The sequence below is a fragment of the Marmota marmota genome, unplaced genomic scaffold (assembly GCF_001458135.2).
Source record: "Marmota marmota marmota unplaced genomic scaffold, marMar, whole genome shotgun sequence".
Classification (NCBI taxonomy): domain Eukaryota; kingdom Metazoa; phylum Chordata; class Mammalia; order Rodentia; family Sciuridae; genus Marmota; species Marmota marmota.
Window position 1 is genome coordinate 4,585,577 of NW_025999891.1, and position 20,935 is coordinate 4,606,511.

General features: G+C 52.6%; 1 protein-coding gene and 2 long non-coding RNA genes across 8 annotated transcripts in view; 2 read left to right on the forward strand and 1 right to left on the reverse strand.

Annotated features, from left to right (window-relative positions):
- Nucleotides 1-15,792, reverse strand: part of Foxn1 (forkhead box N1) — a 28,173-nt gene extending 12,381 nt beyond the window's left edge. For 2 of the 6 annotated variants that reach the window (XM_048794170.1, XM_048794162.1), the window contains exons 1-3: nt 8,399-8,443; nt 1,472-1,603; nt 646-1,107 (exon numbers count right to left, since the gene is read on the reverse strand). In XM_048794170.1, coding sequence (XP_048650127.1) covers nt 646-1,107; nt 1,472-1,603; nt 8,399-8,443 — 639 coding nt within the window. Of the gene's footprint in view, nt 1-645; nt 1,108-1,471; nt 1,624-8,398; nt 8,455-15,558 lie in introns of those variants that run through there. The other 4 variants (XM_048794192.1, XM_048794179.1, XM_048794185.1 and 1 more) reach the window with 4 other exon arrangements.
- LOC125613569 lies at nt 309-9,286 on the forward strand. Its single transcript, XR_007344125.1, has 3 exons — nt 309-542; nt 5,658-5,856; nt 7,778-9,286. It is a non-coding gene; the product is annotated as an uncharacterized LOC125613569 (long non-coding RNA).
- LOC125613574 lies at nt 12,845-17,532 on the forward strand. The gene is made up of 3 exons (XR_007344130.1): nt 12,845-13,628; nt 13,770-13,874; nt 14,063-17,532. It is a non-coding gene; the product is annotated as an uncharacterized LOC125613574 (long non-coding RNA).
- The last annotated feature ends 3,403 nt before the right edge of the window (nt 17,533-20,935 follow it).

Sequence of the window (20,935 nt, forward strand, 5' to 3'; positions counted from 1 at the left end):
TAACCTTACTTTTCTAGTGAAGCTCATAGGGGTTAAGTCCAAGGTCACACAGCTTGAGCATGTGGCTGTGGAAGGACATGCTGGGCTCCCAAGGTGTTTTTAAGGTATTTCTATGAATATACCCAGGCCTCACTTTAGGCAAAGAATGGGGCTGGGAAGGGTCCCTTGAGATGACTTAAACCTTACAACTCCTTGTCTCCGGTCTGTAGGGTGATGCTGAAAAGGGGGCAATTGTGCTCTGAGGCTCCTCCCTAAACCCTTTCTCCTGGCCTCTGGAATGTGTTTTTCTTCTCACATTTGCATATGGGTGTGTTGGTCTGGCTGGGGATTCTTGACACTTGAACAAACAGAAAGAAGTCACACTCCGGAATCCTGACTCAGGAGCTTCTGGGAAGCTGCCAGTTTACTTAGCTTAACCTGCCTCCCCCATCTGTCCCCTCCATGCCCATCCAAGCCAGCATCCCCCCCCCCAGGAGACCCAGATGGAGCCAAGAAGCCCCAACGTTTCTGAGTTTGCTGCTTCCCTGATCTTGAGAGGCAAGGTCTGTAAAGGGACGGTGGGGGACTCTGATCTCAGAGGACTCTTTCTAGCCATCAGGAACAGGACAGAGGGAGGTGGGATGCCCGCTGGCCATTGGTACTCACCAGGACTTGGCCATGCTCCTGGCTGGGGTAAGGGAGCCCATTGCACCAGGCCTCTGCAGTGAAACCAGGCAGGAAGGCCTCGGCCTCCCCCACGTCCACGGGGATCTCCTCAAAGGCCTCCAGTGCCCCTGGGGTCTTAAAGGAGTGTCCATCCAGGGCCAGGGCGGTCTGGGCTTCAGGGAAGATGTCCTCATGGAAATGCCGCTTGTATGGGTGGAAGGGCACGTGGTTGCCCTTGAGGTAGTGCCCAGGGCTGCTTGCTGGGCCCTCCTCAAAGCCAAAGCCAGGATACTTATCTGAGGGTGAAAGCCGGAAGGGCCCTGGGCCAGGGCCGGCTGGGCAGTGGCCCTGGACTTGCTCTGGGCCTGGTGATGCAATGCTCGGGCTGTGTGGGGGCAGTGAGGGTGCCCTCTCTGGAGGACCGTCGGGCACAAATGACGAGCAGTTGAAGCCGGCGTGCTTCTGGGTAGCAGAGGACAGAGAGGCTATGAGTGGGGGCTGGACCCCAGGCCTGGGGACCTCCTAGGAGCCTACTCTGTGATGGAATGTGGCTGAGTTCTGGGATCCACAAATGATGGACAAGACAAAACCTGTCCTTGGAGCCCCAATCTGATAAGGACATACTGCTCTGATACTTGAGGTGCCCAAGGCTGATGGGACTCCATGGCCCCTCCCTGGGAAAGCCTCAGACTGAAGGGGTGAACGGAGACCCATATCAGATCCCTTCTGGATCTCAGAGTAACAAAGTACTGGTAACAGGGACCCCTGCAGGTGGGGGGACTTGTCCACTTGCTGCCTTGTCCAAAACTAGGAGCCAGGTACTTACACTCTGTGGAGCAGGGGAGCCTGGGAGGCCCGGAGCCTGCATGAGGTCCCCTTGGGGCTCGCCCTCCAGTCTGGTGGGGCCAGGCAGCGTGACGTCAGACTGTGGCGGGAGTAGCGACACCATCACCCAGTCCTGGCCTCGAAGAAAGCCGGCTGTGATGAGAATGAGGACCAACAACCAGGAGTGACCAACCCAAGTCCACCACCTCCATTCCTACTGCATCCCTGAGCTGGGACCCTGCCTCCAGCCTGCCGTTTGATGTGTGTGTGTGTGTGTGTGTGTGTTGTGTGTGTGTGTGTGTCAGTGGCCAGTATGAGAGAGAGAGAGAGAGAGAGAGAGAGAGAGAGAGACAGAGATAGAGAACACTGGTAGAGACAGACAGCAAATGAGCCAGGAGGAGGGGTTCTTGACTGTTCTTAGCTCTGCAGCTGTGGAGTACTGACAGGGATACCCTGTCTCTGGCTCCTCAGGCTTGGTCTCCTGTGTCTACAAGGAAGGGTCAGGCTATGTGGCCCTGTTGTGTGACTGGGAAGGCCCCAAAAGAAGAGGGAGGAGTGGATCAGATACAGGACAGAGGTGGTGGGAGCAGCCCCAGTAATGCAGAGGCTGGGCCTCATTGGCCCCTAGGGCCCTTAGCCTAGCTGGAACAACCACAGTGTGCATCTGGGGACTCAGGGGGTCCTGGGTGCCTGATGCCTTGACAACCCATTATTCTAGCAAGTGCTGTTTTCACCTATGCCCTTTAAAACTCCCTTGCCTGTGACTTTGTCCAGGCCACTGCCCCTTCCTTTTATTCTTTTGGCACTGGGGATGGAAACCAGGGCTTCATGAAATGCTAAGCACGTGCTTTAACCACTGAGTGACGCCAGCTCAGGCCACTGACCCCTTCTGAACTTTTCGGTTTCCGCATGGAAAATGAGGCGCTTGGACTAGATATTCAAGGGTTCAGAGCTTCTGGAATTGTAGGAGAACCCTGACCCCTGCACAGTGGAATGGTTAAGAGGACTCAGGGCTCGGGGCCAGGCTTGGCCCTTTCTTCCTAGTTGAGTCAGCAAAGCTGACTTCAGCGGTGACATCTGCAAAACAGGGCCAGTGACAGGACCTACCTCACAGGGCTGTTCTGAGTATTAAATGAAATCAGGCCTGCTACAGAACGCAGTGCCTAGAGCAGGGGAAGCGCTTGATACACTTCGGTTCTCATGATTGATATTATCGGTATGGCTCCAATTATCATTATCCTCCTGTTCTCACCTTCTGTCACCTCCTGCAAAGGGCAGTTCATCTTGAATTCACTCCCTAGGGCTGCAGCGGGCTCTGATCAAAGCTACTGGTGGCGGAGGGTCTGCTCTAGGGTGGCCACTGTGCCGATGCTTTGGACAAATTTTTCATTGGTTTATCAGAACAAGCTGGTGAAGGAGGTACATGATTAACTCCATCTTTCAGATGAGGAAACTGAGGATCAAGAGGGGTTAAGTGACTTGTCCAAGTCACACAGCCAATCCTTGACAGAGTCAGAACACAAATGTCAATTTGGCTGATTCTGGAGGTGGCATTTCTCTTATGGCTTATTTGGTGGGGGTCAGAATCTGGTGGGATATGCTTCGGGGGCCAGGCAGCAAGAAAAGTGTGAGGTTTACACTTATCCCTTCTACCTAAGACCCCCTCAAGCAAGAGCAGATAGCTGTGCTGTTCCCAGGCACCCTTGGCTGGGAGCTCCGAAAGGGAGGGAGGGCCTTACTGGCCTCTTGGTGTCCAGCTAGGGGTTGACCTATCTTTGCTGAATTAACCATCTTCTGCATTTGACGGAGAGGGTAATGGGGACAAGGAAAAGAGGGGACTTGCTCAAAGTGCCACAGGGATGAGCCTGAGAGGGCTGGTAGCTGAGGCCCAGGTGGGAGGCTCTCCCGCCCCTTCAAGAGTCCCCACCGCCCCTTCTCATGCCGCAGAGCCTGCTCACTCTGCAATGCTAAATGTGGCGTGACCAGGGAAGCGAGGAGCTGGCCGTAACTGGACACCAAGAGGGAGCAGGCATGGGGCCCAAGGTGCTAGCCAGCCCATCTCTGGCTCTGCATGACCGCCCAGGCCTGGCCCTTGATCCCTGGACGGCTCCTCCTGGACAGCGGGGCCTGCGCTGCCTTTCCAGGAGGCGGTGCCACAGACTTGGCACCTTCCCAAGGCATCCCCAGCCCTTCCAGATGCGAGGCTGTGGGCCCTGTCCCTCGGATCACTGGCATTGTAACCTTGGGGGCACTCCCCTCTCTGGAGTGGGGTAGCATGGTGAAGAACAAGGGTTGGGACTTGGGACGACCTGACTTTGAGATCTAGCCTTGTCACTTCCTGGCTGTGTGACTTTGAACACACTGTGTAACTCTGTATTTCCCTTTCCTTATCTGGTACATGGGGCATGTGGGCCCACCCCACAGGATTCATGAGGATAAAATGAGGTGATGTGTTTAAGGTCCTGGAATATAAAACATGCTCAGGGACACGTCAGTTTGCAGAACATGGCTGGGCCCAAGGGCCTCGGACTTTTAGTCTCTACAGTTTCTCTGATGGTCTTGCTGCTTCAGGCCTGGTGTCCCTAGGTAGACTGACTAATGACCTATGTGGCAGCCACCCTTGCTATCCCTCCTTGCCTGGCCTTCACTCAGCTTGGCCTCAAGAGGCTTAGACCCCCAGCCCTGCTCTCTGCAGCTACAAAGCTGAGGAGTGGTCCCTGCCAGCTCTGGCTGGCACCTCCTCCCCAGAGTCTGCTCTGCCCAGAAGCACCCTTGCAGCATCTGCCTCACCCCATCCTTGCCCACCCCCTATTCCTCGGGCTGAGTTATCTGTAAGCCCTGGCTGAGTTCCTGCACGTCAGAGGCCTTAACAGAAGGTTACTATTCCCAGCCATGACTTTCATACCCTGACTTGGCAAAACCAGCTCCCCACCTCTTCCAAGTCCCTAGGGACAGGATTAGAACCTGAGAAGTTATGCAGAACTCAGAGGCCCGCCCCTTAATTTGCATTGAGGATGCAGAAGTCCCTGAATGGCCCTCAGCCCAGGGTTTCCTCTGGGCAGGTTCTGTAAATGATGACACCTGATTACCATAGTGACTGTTTGATCCCCTGAGCTGAAGCTTTGCCCTACAAGTGAGTCCCAGAGAAAAGGCTTAGTGACTTTCTAAGAAAGACCAGGGAAGAGGGAGTCCTCGACCAACTGTATTCAAAAGTGCTTTTCTGGGGCTGGGGTTGTGGCTCAATGATAGAACACTTGCCTAGCACATGTGAGGCACTGGGTTCGATCCTCAGCACCACATAAAAATAAATTTTAAAAAACAGAATTGGGTCCATCCATAACTAAAAAAGAATTTTAAAGAAAAGTGCTTTCCCGTCTCTGTGATTGGGCCAAGGGCCTCTGGTTGGTATATATGGGAGAGGCTCACTGTGAGGATGGGGAGAGGCTGCCTACTGCAACCCTGCTCTGGAGCAGCCATCAGAACTCTTGAAGCTAGGGCTGGGGTTGTGGCTCAGTGGTAGAACACTCGCCTAGCACGTTCGGGGCTCTGGGTTCGATCCTCAGTACCACATAAAAATAAATAAATAAAACAAAAGTATTGTGTCCAACTACATCTAAACCAAAATATTTTTAAAAAAGAATTCTTGAAGCTCTATGATCTGGAGTCAGAACTGAGTCTGAATCCTGATCACTGTGGGAATTTGGGTGGACAAGTGGCTTAACTTCCTCTCCTGGGCCTCAGTTTCCTCATCTGTAAAATAGGGCTAATAATACATACCTCTCTGGAGGATTAGATGAAATATTGCTTGTAAATAGCTTAACGCATAGTACGTGCTCAATAAATGATAGCTATTATTAATAATTAGCAGTGGGACAGAGTTAATAGAAGGCATGAGCTCTAGGGATGGGGAGGGGTACCTCCCACTGTCGTCTCCCTGGAAGCAGCCTCCCTGGCTGGCAGAGGCTGAACTTCCCTCCACTTGACTCTGGCCTCAAAGGTCATTTCAGTTGTTTCCCTGCAGTAGAGTCTGTACCTATAGAATTTTCCAGGGATTGGGGTGGCAATGAGGAGTGACCCTGTTGCTTTGTATTCTTCAGGATGCGTCTCTGATGGCCTCAGTGTCCTGGGGTTGGCATCTGCATTCAGAAGAAATTTATCATTGCCTTCTAACCTTTATCCTGTTTCAGTTTCAGGGAGATGAGAGGATATGGGTACGAATGTCAGCAAACCGACACTCTCCTCCCCTCTCAGATCACCAGAGCTAGCCTGAAGCACTCTCATGGCCCATCGCTCGATCCAGGCTTCCGCAAGCTACCATCTGACCACTTCCAGGACTGGAAGCCAGGTTGCTCAGTGGTTGGCTGCACCCTGAGTTCCCCCCAAACTGTAAGGACCTTAATCATCTCAGCTCACTTTGCATTTCTGAATCTTCACTCATTTCATCCTCCCTCTGGCCCTAAGGGCTGGGAGCAGTAATACACTGGGGACGGCCGCCATGGGCCTCTGAGCATCAATTGCTCCCACCTCTTCCCAGCCCCACATCCAGTAAAATCAGGCCAAATTGGCTATGGCCAAAGTCTCTGCCCATAAAAATGAGCAAATACTATGAACCAGAGAGCTTGTTTTTGAGAGCTGATTGGTGAACATTCATCACCACACCATCGGTAGAGGGGCAAAGTCATTAACCCCATTTTTTAGGGGAGAAAATGAAGGTCCAGAGAGAGGGAATGACATGCCCAGGGCCACACAGCTAAAACGGAAAGTCACACATGTCCTGACTCTCTCATCTCTCAAGAGATCAGCCACAGCCCTAGGTGCACCTGCTCCAGGAACACAACCTCAGCAACACTGGCTGAAGGCCCTCAGCATCTGGTCCTGTCTACTCCCTGCTCTCTGAACTTCTCCTTCTGCCATCCCTGGGGAGGGAAGGGAAGGTGGGGTTGAGGATGGAATCAGCAGATCCGATTTGCCTTGGAGTCAAGTGAAGAGAGAAATGGCCCCTGACCTAAGTAGGGAGGATGTACAGAGGAAGTTCCCTTGGGAAGCTGGCAACCGGATCGACCGCATCCCTGTTCTGTGCCCATCTTACAGCCAAGCCTGTGTGGCCTCCAGCCACCACCCCTCCACCTCTCAGTTCCCCTTTCCCTGGTTCAGACTAAAGGGGCCAATTGGGAATTAACCCAAGTGAAGACTGGGGGCAACCTGCTTGCTGGTGGTGTAACCTTGGATAAGGCATTTCTCCTGCTGTACTTCAGAATTCCCTTATAAGCAGAGTGAGGTACAGGGACCAGTGCATCTTAAGATGCTGAGGCTGGCTGGGCACTCCAGTGCATGCCTGTGATCCCAGTGACTTGGGAGGCTGAGGCAGGAGACTCACAAATTAAGGCTGGCCTCAGCAAATTAGTGAGACTCTGTCTTAAAAAAAAAAAAAAAAAAAGTAGCTCAGTGGTAAGGTAAAGTGCCCAGTATTCCCCCAGTCATCCTGGAAAAAAGATGCTGAGGCTGGTCTCATGGAGGTGTATATGATATGTGGGGCGGTCAGCTGGGCTGACTCTTGGCAGACTCTTTGGGGGAGATCCTCAAGGAAACCAGGAATAGTCATGTGCATTATTATACCCCAGGAAGGAGGTGCTGTATGTCATCCCTTTTATAGATCAGGAAACTGAGTCTCGGAGAGGTTAACCTGTCTTGCCCAAGTCTCTCAGCTAGTAAATTGTGCTCGCCAGGATTCAGACCCAGGCTTCAAAGCCAGTCTCCCTAACCACTATGCTACCCGGCCCCACCTTGGGAACACCTCAACCTCCTGGGGGAAGGTGGAGGTTTTCTTGGGAGGGTCTGTCCCTGTATCCTCCGTTGACACCTGAGTCACAGAGGCCAGGCAGGTATGGGGCGCCGAGGGCCCTCTTGGGGCTCTCCATGCTCCTAGCCCCCTCCCACCCAGCAGCCTCTTACCCGCCCTTTATGAGCAAGGTGGAGCCGGCTCAGTTCCGCCTTAATGGTTTCTGTTGCTGGCTGCGGCAGCATGTTTTACGAGGGGTGGGGCCGTGCCCAGTGCTGCCTGCAGCCCCACCCGGGGCTCCGCCCCACAGACCTGGCAGCTGGGAGGGGTCCCCTGGAGCAGCTGGGTAATTACCTGGCGGGGGTGGCAGGGAAGGGCCTGGGGGCTGTGCCTCAGGCTCGTGCTCCCAGGGATACTCAGAGTCTGGGGGTGCCAAGAAAGGGGGTTCTAGCTCCTTTCCCATCATCAAGGGGCTGCTGGGGGGCATCATTCTGGCCCCTCTGAATCTGGATCCTTTTTTGGTTTCAGGAAATGGGTCAAGGCCCCCTGCCTGGAGATCTGACTAGAGTGCTTTGAGGAGCCGGTAGTGGCAGAACGGCTGGGGATGGAGTTGGCAAGAAGAAGGAAGGATGAAAAGCAGCCACGTACTTATGCTCTGCCACGCTCTCAAACTGAGCTGCTGACACCTGCCGCTGTGTCATTCCCATCCCCCAAATCAGGTCTCTTCTAAAGTCACCTAGGTCATCCCCCTGCCTCAGGAAACAGGCCGATTGCAGAACATCCCTCAGTACATCCATCCTGAAAAAACACTAGAGCCACCTTCTCTGCCTGGGCTGGCCTGAAAGTGCTTCCAGATATCTAACACTAATTCTTAAAATCTCAGTCTGCTGGCCCTGTCCTTCCCGCCATTCACCAAGCGATCTCCAGAGGCTATTTAAGAACTATAGACTCATTCCTTCTCTGGGGAGGGCGCCTGCTTTGCTGTGGATGCCTGACTGACAGCTTCCTGTTCTCCCACTCGCCCTTATCCAGCATGCCTTCCCTTTTTGCCATCCCTGGTCACCTCTGAGCAGCTTCCCAGCTCTCCAGTCCCTCTCCAGCCCTTGCCACCCAGCCCTGGTCCCAAAGGAGCCCAATGCAAGCACTCACGGGGGGCTCTGGGCCATGGCCACCATCACAGCTCCGGGGAGTCATTCAGTCTGCAGCTCCCCAGGAGCCTCCATCCAGGTATAAATACTCCCCGGAACCTGGACCAGCCCCCTGCCCCAGGGCTGGGGCGGGGCTGCCTCCCCAGGCCAGACAGGTAGGTCACATGCCCCATAAATGCCACTGGACCACAGGCCCTTCCCAGCAGCCCTGACCTCTCTGGGTGGATGGATGGATGGATGGATGGGTGGATGTATAGATGAACAGTTGGATGGACAAATGGGTGGTTGGATGCTAGATAAAAGCTGGAACATCTTCCAAATAGATGGACAGATGGATGAATATCCTTGGTCTATCAGTGGATGCTTACTTTGTCGAGGGCAAGGAATTTATTTCAAAGAAACAAGGAAAGCTGTCCCTCAGAGGTCCCTTTCATCCCTTTCTGACACATACCTTCCAGATCTTCTTCTCTCCCCTCTGTGATCACCCAGTCTGAGGGATCAGCTCTGCTGGACGCTCCCTACTCCTGAGATGTCCCTTTCCAGAGACCTCCTACCAGACCACCCCCTGGTGCAAGGGATTTGGCTCTTTCTTTGGGGTGTCATTCATGATCTGCTTTTTCCTGCCTCCTGCCTACCTACCTGTGCTGGAGTCGACACTCTGAGGCTGTGAGCCCACCCCTATATCTTGCTCTCAGAAGTAAGGTTAGCAGATATGGGGGCATTCTTAAATCCAAGAACAGAAAACCCTGGGGCTGGCAGCTTAGGAAGGAGCCCCATGGTGCCCCGCTTCCCACAGTGTGTGTGTGGGTGTGTGTGTGTGTGGGGGGTGGGTGTGACTGGGGATTGAACCCAGGGCACTCTACCACTGAGCTACATCTCCAGATCTTTATATATATTTTTTTAAATTTTGAGACAGGGTCTCTCATTGAGCTGTCCAGGTTGGTCTTGAACTTATCATCCTTCTGCCTCAGCTTTCTAGGTCACTGGGATTACAGGTGTGCACACTGCACCTGCCTTTCCCAGGCGTTTTAAAAGTCATGTCGGGTCTGGTGGTGAGGCCAGGTCTGGCAAAGGACTTGGAGGTAGAACTCTCAGGGCCTAGAGAGCTGGGGGATGGGAACTTCTTGCCTGCTCAGTCCTCCTCAGAAAGCAGTGAGTCTGAGACCTTAGACACTGATTTCCAGAGAAGAAATTTCCTTTAGATCCTCAGTCTACCCATCTGATAAAGGGGCCAAAGATTGAATAACTGACAGGGAATGACTGAAGGGCCAGGAGGTTGTTTTTTTTTTTTTTTTTTAACCCCCACAGATTTTGAAACATTACCTTCAACTTCCTATAAACTTCCTCCAGCCACCCTGACTGGTGATGCAGTGGAGGAGTGGGATGAGGGATGGGATGACATTGTTGGCCTCTAAGCACCCCTTAGCTCTGTGTCCCTGAGGCCCAGAAGTTCTGTTCCCATAATGAAGTCATTCACAGCTGAGCCTGGTGTCCCCCTCCCCAACTGTGTGTGATGCCGATGGATTGTGGCGGCGATTGGCAGCTGAGGATTTGATCTGTGAGATCGACAGGAATAATGGAGCCTTGTCTTACCTTCTCCCCTAACCTGGCATTATCTCCTGAAGAATTCACCCAGCCCAGACTCCACCCCAACTCCCTACTAAGCCCCTTCCTTTCTTCACAGGGAGTCCTCCAAGGACCCCAAGAGGTCCTCTTCTGGCTCTGCCACGGGCATGGGCGAGTTATGGGAATGAACCTTATTTCCTCCTTCCTAAAATAGGATCCTGTGCCCTACATAACTCACCTGACTGTCTAGGGCACTGAGTGACCAGAAGGTCAAAGCACTCAGAGGAAGGTAAACCATACCATTTTATCTGGCATCACAACCTGCTCTGGGGTCCCTGGCCTCTGGAATATCACCTTCTACCATTGCCCCATAGGGTGCTCCCTATGGGGGTAGTCAGGCAGGCTCACATCCAGCTGGTGGGTCCCCTCTTTACCTGTCAACCTAAGTAGGAACAAGAGATGGCCTAGGGGCTCCTCTCCTGCTCCGTACATATCATTATCAGGGCTGCTCATTATCACTAATCTATTATTAGGAATATTAATTCTGCCACCACTACTAATAACACAGATTCAGTACAAGACAAATATATACTGGTGTACCTCCTCCCCCCATGCTGCCCAGCACGGGGACAGGTTGGACAGGGCAGGTGGTCATCTGTCTGGATCTACTAAACTTTGGAGGGAGAAGCACATTGGGAGGTCCTCCCACCTGAGCCCCTTTCAATGTGACGGGGAGGGAAACTGAGGCCCCACCAGGGGAAGGGATTGTTCCCTGCTGTGCAGGTGTCTGCACCCTGCTCCCTCCTCTGGGTTCCTGGGCTGTGTGAAGCTGGCTCTGAGTCCCCGGTCATGCCTTTGGAGAAGTAGCAGGCTCCAAGGGTCTCTTTCTGAGCCCATCCAGCTCCTAGGCTCCAGTCCCCACCTTGTTCCCTTAACTGTCCCCACATCCTCCTGGTCTCGGTACTGCCATCGCAAAAGATTTCCTCTCCAGAACTTCTCTCACCTCAGGCACATTGCCCTCGCTCATGTCTCTAAAGCCACGTGCTCTACGGGCCCAAGATGAACTGCAGGGGTCTCCCCAAGAGGGAGCCAGGGACACCACTGCCACTGATTGTAAAGGCTGCTGTGGTCATTCAGGCTCTGTATGTGGGAGGCACTGCAGAGTCTGATAATTGGGCTTTCTGATCACAGTGATGTGGATGTGTGTGTGTGTCCATCCCTGTCCACATCCTTCGCCTTCCGAGACTGACGGGCTGGTACAGTCTGGGACATGGCTGTGGAATTTACAAGTGGAGGTGGTACCTCCAGCTGTCTCCGGGCGATCCGGTTCCAAGGACACTCCCCATTCTGTGTGTGTGTGTGTGTGTGTGTGTGTACTAGAACTGGTTGTAGTTTGTCAGAAGCAGAGGTTTCATCTGAGGGAGACCTGAGGGCCCTCAGAGAGTGTATGAGGGCAGGCTTGAAGCCAACTGACCATGCACCCTCCCATGGGAATGGGGTGGAGGGTTAGGGTCAGACTTCCCAGTGGGCTCTCTGTTGCATCTTTGGGGGGCGGTTCTTGAGGGATGCAGAGGCCCTAGAACTTCCAGAATAGCCATGAGAGCATAGGTTCCCTTTTCTCTGTGACTCACACCTGGCTCTCGAGTAGTTCCCTGAGAGATCACGATTCAGCTAATTCTCTCCTCGGCCCCATTAATCTGAGCTGACTAAGCAAGAGCCACAGGCGGGGTAGAGACCAGGGGATGCTCATGACAGTGGCAGTCATCCCTAAACAAGCAGGCAAGCCTCCTTGCTTCGGCTTCTGTCCATCACCCTGCCTCGACCCTGATCCAATCAGTCATGCTCCAGACCCCCAAGAAGGTTGCCACTGCCTCCTTTTGGGGTTCCTCTGAGCATGTTTCCCCATTTTTCCTTTCTCCTGTCACACACTGGCTGTGTTGAGGTCTATCTGGCTACCATACTGCAACTCATCTTGTTTCATCTGAATGCATTTGGGTTTTTGTTTCGTTTTGCTTTTTGGTACTGGAGACGGAACCCAGGGCCTCATGCCTGCTAATCACATGCTTTTCCACTGAGCTGCACCCCCGGCTGAAATAATTTTTACCACTTAAAAGCATCTAGCTGGGTGTGGTGGTGCACACCTATAACCCCAGTGGCTCAGGAAGCTGAGGCAGGAGGATTGCAAATTTGAGGCCAACCTCAGCAACTTAGCAAGACCCTGTTTCAAAATTTAAAAATAAATAAATAAAAAGGACTGGGGATGTGGCTCAGTGGTTAAGCGCCCCTGGATTCAATCCCTGGTACCCAAAATAAACCAACCAACCAATAAATAAATATATATATATATAACAAAAGCATCTAACCTTTAAAACCCAAATGGGATCAGGAAGCAGAGGGCTTCTCCAGGGATGATCTTTCCAATCTGTTTTGTCCCGGGGGCATGGCTCTGAGCCATGGAGGATATACTGGGACCTGGCAGGGACACAGTTGAGGGGTGCTGGTCTCCAAGGGGATTTGCAGCTTAGGGGGAGATCCATTCTGTGGGGGTGGGAGAATGTGGATGGGGCTAGGAGGGAGAATTGAGGAGGGGCTCGGGTCATGGCGATGGAGGTCAAGTTGGGGATGGAGTAAGGTGGTGGAAAGGAAGGGGTCTGGGCCAGGATTGCAGATGAGATTGAATAGCCAGACAAGGTGGCAGATTCCTGTGATCCTGGCTACTTAAGAGACTGAGGCAGGAGGATCACTTCAGTCTAGGAGTTCAAGGCCAGCCTGGGCAACATGGTGAGACCTCCATCTCTAAAGCAAACTAACAAGGAAAGATGGAAAGAGAGACAGAAAGAAGAAAAGGAAGGAAGGAAGGAAGGGAGGGAGGGAGGGGAATGGAGTTCAGATGGGAAAGGAGACAGCAATGTGGTAGAAGGGTTAGGAGGAGGTAAGAGATGGACACAGAGATGGAGGAGGAAGGGGCAGGAGATGGGAATGGGTACACTGGAAAGATTCAACGTACTCCAGGACCATTTGATTGATGCCTCTGGCATGTACTGTCCCAGAGGTCATCTTGTCCTTCCCCTGCTACCAGGCATAGTGCCAGCTCAACCCCAACCCCCTCAGATCAATGATTACCTCTCTACTCAGGAAACCACCTCCTATGGTCACTTGGCCCAGGAGTGCTGAACAGTCTCCCTGAAGTCTATCAGTCTCTCCGGCCGTGGAAACCAATTGGGCCATACAGAGAGGGGAGCAGACCTACAGGACCTCTGCCCCCTCCGTCCCTCTGTTCTGGGGAATGGATAGCAAATCCAAGCAGCCCCCAATCTCATTTGAATATGGTACTGGAGAGAATGACAGAAGGGCAGCAGGTGCAGGGCCTCTCTGTCCCTTCCTGCACATACACTGCCTGGATATTTTAACCTGACTAGGAACAGTCTCTGGCTGAGTGTGTGGACCCAGTGCAGGCAATGGGAGTCCTGCTGGTCGGCTCAACTCAAGCAAGAAGCAGGGAGGTTAGACATCAGGAAGGACTTCTTGGCTGGGAAGGTTAGAGAGTCCAAGAGCAATGGTGCTGTGTTACTTTCTTAGAGGGCAGATGGGACTTTCCATGGGGGCTAAAGGAAGACTTTCCCGGAGGCAAAGGATGGGCATATGATGGAAGGCACAGGCCACAGGTGGGCTTTTCCCAAGCCTTCTTCCGTCTCGTGATAAATGACAAGGGCTTTGGTTGGGGGAAATGTGGGGTCAGTGTGTGGGTGAGACAAAGATGAGGAGGGGGAGGGGGAAGCCTCCTGATCTTTCTCTTCTTTTTCCAGGACTCACGGATCCAGAGGATTCTGGGGCTTCCTGAGCCCCTGGGAAATAAAGTCCTCTGAGAACTCCCTGGCATTCCCGGGAGAACAGGTTCCTGGCTCTGGGAGGTGAGTGAGGCGCCGGGCCCGGGGGTGCAGCGTGCCTCGGCAGGCCCTGGAGCCGGGAGCTGAGCTCGCAGAGGCTGCCCGGGTGGGGCCAGGCTGGGAGCTGAGAGGACATGCACCTCTCCCTGTGGCTCCTTCACCCCTGAGGGTCCCCAACCCGGGCAAACCCTGTCTGCTTTATGTCTCCCCAGGAACCGTCGCAGCTGCATTTCTTCCTGGCCCATCGTGGACCCTTTCACGGATCCACAGGAGAAAGGGCCGGGGGTGCTGCTTGCCTGCATCAGCTGGGGATGCCTCTCTACCGCCTGTGTGCTGTCCTGTCCTGGGGGTCAGGGAATGACCCAAATGGTAAAAGCATCTAAACCAAACCCAGTGGGGACAGGACAATGGAATGCAATGCTACTCTCCCCACCCCACTGTTCGGCCTAGAGGAACTGGGCTTCTTCAAGGGGAGAAAGAGAAGGATATGGGAGCACATAGACTGGCCCCTGCAGAAGTAGATACTTCAGAGAGACTCCAGGAAGGACTTCATGACTGTGAGGGAATTGACTGCATTTCCTGCTGCAGGGATTGTTAGGAAGACTAGGAGGGTGCAGTCCTGCCTCGTGTGGGAAATGACCAGCGCAGAGGCAGGGAGATGAATGAGATGACTTCTCCATCCGGTCCTTTCCCATGGACCTGCTGCACCTTGCCATTACCCACATCCAAACACACTCTCTCAGGCTGGTAGCTGCAGAGAAGCAGCCGAAGTGCCCACTTACTCGAGTCTATTCTTACTCCAACACGCCCCATTTGAACATTTAGGGAGGGTCTGGAAGGACTCCATAGGAAATGCCTGAATCTTACCCGGTCAGGTAGGGGGTGGGGAAGAGCCGTGGGGGTTGCAGGGGGCTTCCTGCTACTCCACTCACTTCCTTAAGGGCCTTCTCTCCCCACATCCCCGGTTCTAGGCTCCAGGGGTCCAAGGGTTCCCTGTTTGTCCCAATCTGCTTGCCAGGCCTTTTTACTTCGGGGGGTGGTCTTGAGGAAGACAAAGGTCCCTAGACCTGGGGGGTGGTGCTCTGCTTCAAGCTCGGCATTAGTTCCTGGCCACAGCACCTGTTAGCCACCTGTCTGCCTCTCCACCAGGTGCACCCAGACCTCCCCGCATCTAGTCCTGGACGCCAGGCATCTAGACCCCCGCCCAGCCTGCGCAGAGAGGTGGAGTGAGTCCCTGATCCACAGTGCCCTAGGCGCCCCCGCCCCCAGAGCTGGGCTCTCGCCTCTTCACCAGGAATAGCCACTAGGCTGGGAAGATGCCTGTCTCAGCTCTAGTTCTCCAGGCTGAGCACTACTGTGTTGTCATTGTCCCCAAGGTGGGCAAGCACACCTGCTCTAACACACAGAGGCCCCCGCGCAAAAGCTAACACCACACACTACAGTGAAGACTCCCGACGGCGAGGAGGACTGAGTTTGGAACACCTGAACAGGAGCCAGAGGGACAGGCAAGGAGGTGGGGGTCCTCTTTTGGCCTCCAGGCACTCACCCTGATCCTGAATCTGTCTCTCTTGAGTTGCAGTGAGAGGCTGGGGAGCACCCAGATGCTCCCCGTCTCTCCTGAAGCCCATTAAGAAGGCAAACCCCCTCCCCAAGCCCTGGCCCAGCCCTGCTGGCCTCCACGGCTGACTTGGGCCGGGTCTCCTCTTACCTGCTCAGTGAAGCAGGTCGGCGTGGGGGCCCGGGGCTGGGGAGCCAGGAGCTCCGTCCGTCTGTCAGTCCGTCAGCCTGGCCGTCCTGGGTCTGTGCTGACATCAGGTGAGGGGAGGCAGCTGCCGGGTGAGCCAATAATTATGATATCAGCTTCCCCTTGCCCCGAGGGGCTGCTGCCAAAACGGGGAGAAGAGAAAGGTGACTAAGAAGCTAGTTTGCTCCTTGGCTCTTGTTTGACAGGTACCGGCTCCTGTGCCCGCCCCAGCCGCGCCCCAGCAACCCCCCTCCGCCCTCCCTTCTCCAGCGAGAGCCCGGGCCCCCTGTCCCTGCCAGCAGCAAAGCTGTGACTTGTTTGGGAGGGGGTTGTCCTGCCATCCCCACCAGCACCCCAAAACATGGATGTGAGCCCCCCATGGGTGGGGCGCAGGCCTGTTGGGACATGCACATGTGTCAGGAGAGCCTGGCCACCGTGTGTATGTTCATGGAGCCGACCAAGGGGTTCCAGGGAACAGCATGCGGTGGTGGCCCAGGGTTCTCTGAGGCATGGGGGGAGGGGGACAGGTAGTGGTGGTGACTCCTCAAGGAGGGCCAAGCACCAAGCACCAGCACAGACTTGCTGGAAACTGTCCACAGGGTCCAGCCATCTGTTAAACTCTTTATGGTCCCTCTGATACCCAGGGTGTGTGTGTGTGTGTGTGTGTGTGTGTGTGTGTGGTGCACCCGCCTGTGTATGTGTGCCTCCCTCTGTGTGTCTGTGGGCATGCCGCATCTCCTTGGGACTGTCTGTTTGTCTGGGTCGGTGTGTGTCTGTATATATATACGTCTTCCCAATGTCTGTGTGTTTGTAGGTCTGTGTCCCCGCATCCAGGTCCGGGTCTGAGTCCTCTTGTGCTGTCTATGTGTTGCCAACCTGCTGTCTGCAAACCTCTCTGCTCTGGGTCAGCGATCCTTTCCTGGGGGTGTCTGAGTGGGTGGAGATGGGGGCTCCCTGCTTCTGTGCCAGGACCCCACGGCCTCTCCTCGTGGTCTGCAGGTTGGAAACAGGAATCTGAGAGACTGTGGTCCTGATTCCTGGCCCCTCCGAGTCCACATTGGAGGTTGCAGTCCCTGAGGAGTCTAGGAATTGTCACCAGCAGTCCCTTCTGGATTAGGCCTGGGCCCTGACTCTACTCCCTGACAGCTCTCCCTGCTGCCCCAGACCCCACCCCGCCTGCTTCTCTCTGCTTCCTTTTGCATCTTCCTTGCCCCACTCCAGTCTCATGTCCCCACCACTCTTTCCCTCCTCTCCTCTCCCTCCTCTTACCCAGCCTCTAAGGTCTCCTGTTTCTCTTTTTTCCTAGAGCAAGAGGCTTCAGGGACCTAGTGGTAGAACTGCTGTCTAGAAAGGCCTAGGATTTGGCCTCTGGCCTCAGGGTGTGGGCAGGTCAGTTCCTTCCCACTTTCTGTAGCTCATTCTAAGGACAGCGGGAATGTCACCCGTGGCTGGGGGATGGTAATGGTCCTCTGGCAGAAGTATGGAGTACACTAAGACATTTGGAGCCTTCTTGGTTTAGGCAGAGAATGTTCAGTGCTCAACAGCAAAGAGGAACTGGGTGTGGTGGCTCCCACCTGTAATCCCAGAGGCTCAGGAGGCTGAGGTAAGAGGATCACAAGTTCAAGGCCAGCCTCAGCAACTTAATGAGACCCTGTCTCTAAATAAAAATGAGGAAGTTTTTTGGATTCAACCCCCCAGTACTAGGGGGTGGGGGATGGAACAGAAAAAGGATACTAAGGCAGATAGATGAAGCTCTTTGCCAGCGATGATTAGCTATGTCATTTTCCATACTTCCTACTCTGAGCCTCAGATTCCTCATCTGTTAACAAGGGAATATTGTCCATCCAGGATTGTTGTGAAAATAAAATGTGTTTAAAGTTCTAACACAATCCTTGGTGTATAGTAGATGCTCAATAAACATGTGCCTTTTTGTCTTCACCAAGTCCTGCACTGCTGGGTGGGAGATGAAGATGTGTGAGCTTGCTCACTTGGTGTAAGAATTTTTTTCTAGGGTTAGATCAGGGACCCTTCTACCATGCGGCCTGCACAATGGTTTCATTAATGATGTTCTTGGCATAAAAGTTAGCTAGAAGAGATCGAAATAAAACACACAGACTCAGTTACCTTATTTCTATTGCCAGGTCCGAGACGGCTCCCCTCTCTGGCTCCAACCTCTAACCGCCCAGCAGGGCAGCAAGGATTACTCAGGGCTAGCAGGAGAGAGAGAGAGTGAACACGCCTGGGAGTAGCCTTTTATTGGGGAACAAGAAATTCAGGGGAGAATTCCATCCAATGAAGGTTGAGGGGGGACTGCACTCCAAGGTCAGGGTCAGTGATTGGGCCCCCGGGGTCAGTGGTCAGTCACACCCCCACACGGACGGGTTCTCTCTTCAGGAGAGGGCCGGGAAAGTTCCGACACAGCCAGAACGCCTCAGACCCAAACTGGGAGTCGCCCAGTCACGCGTGAGAATGGCTTCCCACAGACCCTGATTTAATCCATTTCTCTGGAACTCACATTAGCCATCAAAGCCCTTAAGTCTAGTAATCAATGGAGTTTCACAGTGAAAGAGCAGCCATGGAGATCTTCTCTTGTGTTTGCTTAATACTCCTGATATATTCAGCACTGATTATTTCTAGCCAGGTATTTCTGTATGGGATACTCTGGGTACAAAGAACTAAGAAAGATATGACTTGAAGTCCACCAGCATTGCTATTGATCAATATTATCCTGAAGGTTCTACTAGTACAATAATAAAGAAAGAGGAGGAGGAAGAGGAAAAGGAGGAGAAGGAGGAGCAGGAGAAGGAAGAGGAGGAGGAGGGAGGGGGAGGAGGCAAAATCTTCAAGAATTACAAATGACATGATTGTTTATTTAGGAAGTCTAAGACCATCAGCTGAAAGACTATTAGAACTAATGAGAGAATTTAGTAAGGTAACAGAGTATATGTTTGTGTTGTGTGTAAAAATCAAAACCATTTCTTTCTCTCTCTCTCTTTTTTTTTTTTTGGTACCAGGGATTCATCCCAGGAGCACTTAACCACTGAGCCCCATCCTCAGCAACCCCCCCACCACTTTTTTTCCCCAGCCCTTTAAAAAATTATATCTATATCTATATATATATATATATATATATATATATATATATATATATATAGAGAGAGAGAGAGAGAGAGAGAGAGAGAGGATCTTGCTGAGTTGTTTAGGACCTTGCTAAGTTGCTAAGGCTGACTTTGAATTTGTCATTCTCCTGCCTCAGCCTCCTGAGCTGCTGGGATTACAGCCGTGTGCTACTATGCCTGGCTCAAAACCATTTCTATATAACTAAGGCAACCAATTAGAAAATAAGGACTAAAGATCCAGTTCACAAAAGCAGCAACAGTACCAAATTCCCAGGAATAAACTTAATAGTCAACACAAAATTCACATGAAGAAAACAATAGAAAAACAAGACCTTCTCTCAAAAACAAACAAAAACCCCAAAGGTCTGGGGGTGTAGCTCAGTAGTGGAGCATCCCTGGGTTCAAACAATAGAATTACTGACAGACATAAATAGACATTAATAGAAAGACGTATCTTATTCCTGAGTTGGAAAGCTGAATATAATATTGTAAAGTTGTCAATCGTTTTTTAAATAATCTATAAATGGAATGTAATTCAAATAAAAAAAAATCTAATGTTTTTCTCCTGCCTGGGAATTTAACAAGTCAATTCTGAAGTTGGAGGGAAAAAAAAAAACTACATGTGAATAGCTTAGAACTTTTTGAAAAAGAAGAAAAATAGGAGGATTTGCTCTGCCAGGCTTCAAAATATCCCAAAAATATTTGGCAGAAAGCTAAATTTATTTAGAGCAAAATATAACAAAGTTTAAAGATAACAAACAAACAAAACAAAAAAACACCTGGAAGAAAATGTGGCAACATATATAAGAAGCAAAGTGTTAGTATTTATTTTTTTAAACAAAGAAAAAGACCATCTCTCAGAAAAATGGGCGAAAGACATGAATAAGCAATTCATAGCCAAATTACAAATGGCCCCCAAACAAATGAACTTCATTAAAAATCAGGGAAATGCAGACCAATCCAGGGGTCAAGGCCCTCAGGGAGACCCTGATGGGATGGATGCACAGGAGAGACTGTGGCTGTCACCTTTTTGAATGAGACTCTGCTTGTGATGTGCAAGACGAGCTTCCTTCTCCTCCCAGACAGGCCCTGCCCTGCCCCAGGAGTGGGCGTGGGCTCTGGCTCCCTCTTTCCTTTGGGAAGGAGACCTCCTCATTGCTGGCACTCTGGGAGTTGAAGCAGGAGCCTCAGGAATTCCACAGATCTTGGACTGGAAGGGGATTTGTGAGGTTTTCTCTTCCTCCTCTGGATAGGACCCTCCCTCGTTCACATCAGCGCCCCCAGAGTTCTCTCCTAGGCTCAGAAAGCCTATCTCTCCAGAATCCACAGACCGAACCAAGGTGGGCTGCAGCTGGAGTCAGGGGAGGCTCTGTGCCTCTGGAGACTTGGAGGTCAGGACTGGGGCACCATCTTCTGCTGAGTCCTGTCCAGGCTGGGCTGCCTTGAGCCAGGAGCAGCCCTGGCTAGGGCCAACATCTGCCATGCTCCAGTCTGGAGCAAAACACTGGAGATCTCAGGGAGATCTCAGGGACCCCCACCTTCCGGGGTCCCAATATGATGGAGGAGGGGTGGCCTTCTCTGCAACCCACGTCGGGATGGGCCATCTTCTGTCCACTTCTGCTCATGTAGGCTGTCCACTTCTTCTCAACGTGAGTTCCCAAGACTGAGCCTGCCACTTGCGAGGCCCTCCAAGTCTCACTCCACTGGTGTGGAAGACACTAAAGAACATTGGCAAGCTGGGCACCATGGGGTGCGTGCCTGTAATCCTGGAGACTCGGGAGGCCGAGGCAGGAGGATCACAAATTTGAGGCCAGTCTGGGCAATTTAATGATACCCTACCCACCCCCACAGACTGCAAAAAAAAAAAAAAAAGGGTTGAGATGTCACTCAGTGGTAGAATGCTTGCTTAGTATGGGCCAAGTCCTGGGTTTGATCTCTGGTACTGCCAAAAATCGGCACAGGAGGTAAAGTACATGCTTACAATTGGTAAGGCCATGAATTCAATCCCTCCCACCCCACTCCACCCCATAAAGAACATCTGCAGAAGAATGGGGCCTAAGCATAGCTGGCGGCGTAAAATGCTGAAGGTTGAGGACCTCACATCAAAGGAGGCTTGAAGGGATCAGGGTTAAGGACCGTGAGCTTCCTAGGGAGAGGGGGCAGGCAGCTCCTTGACTGTGAAGTTTCTTCTTCTTGCCAGAGAAGCTCCAGGCCAGAGCTGC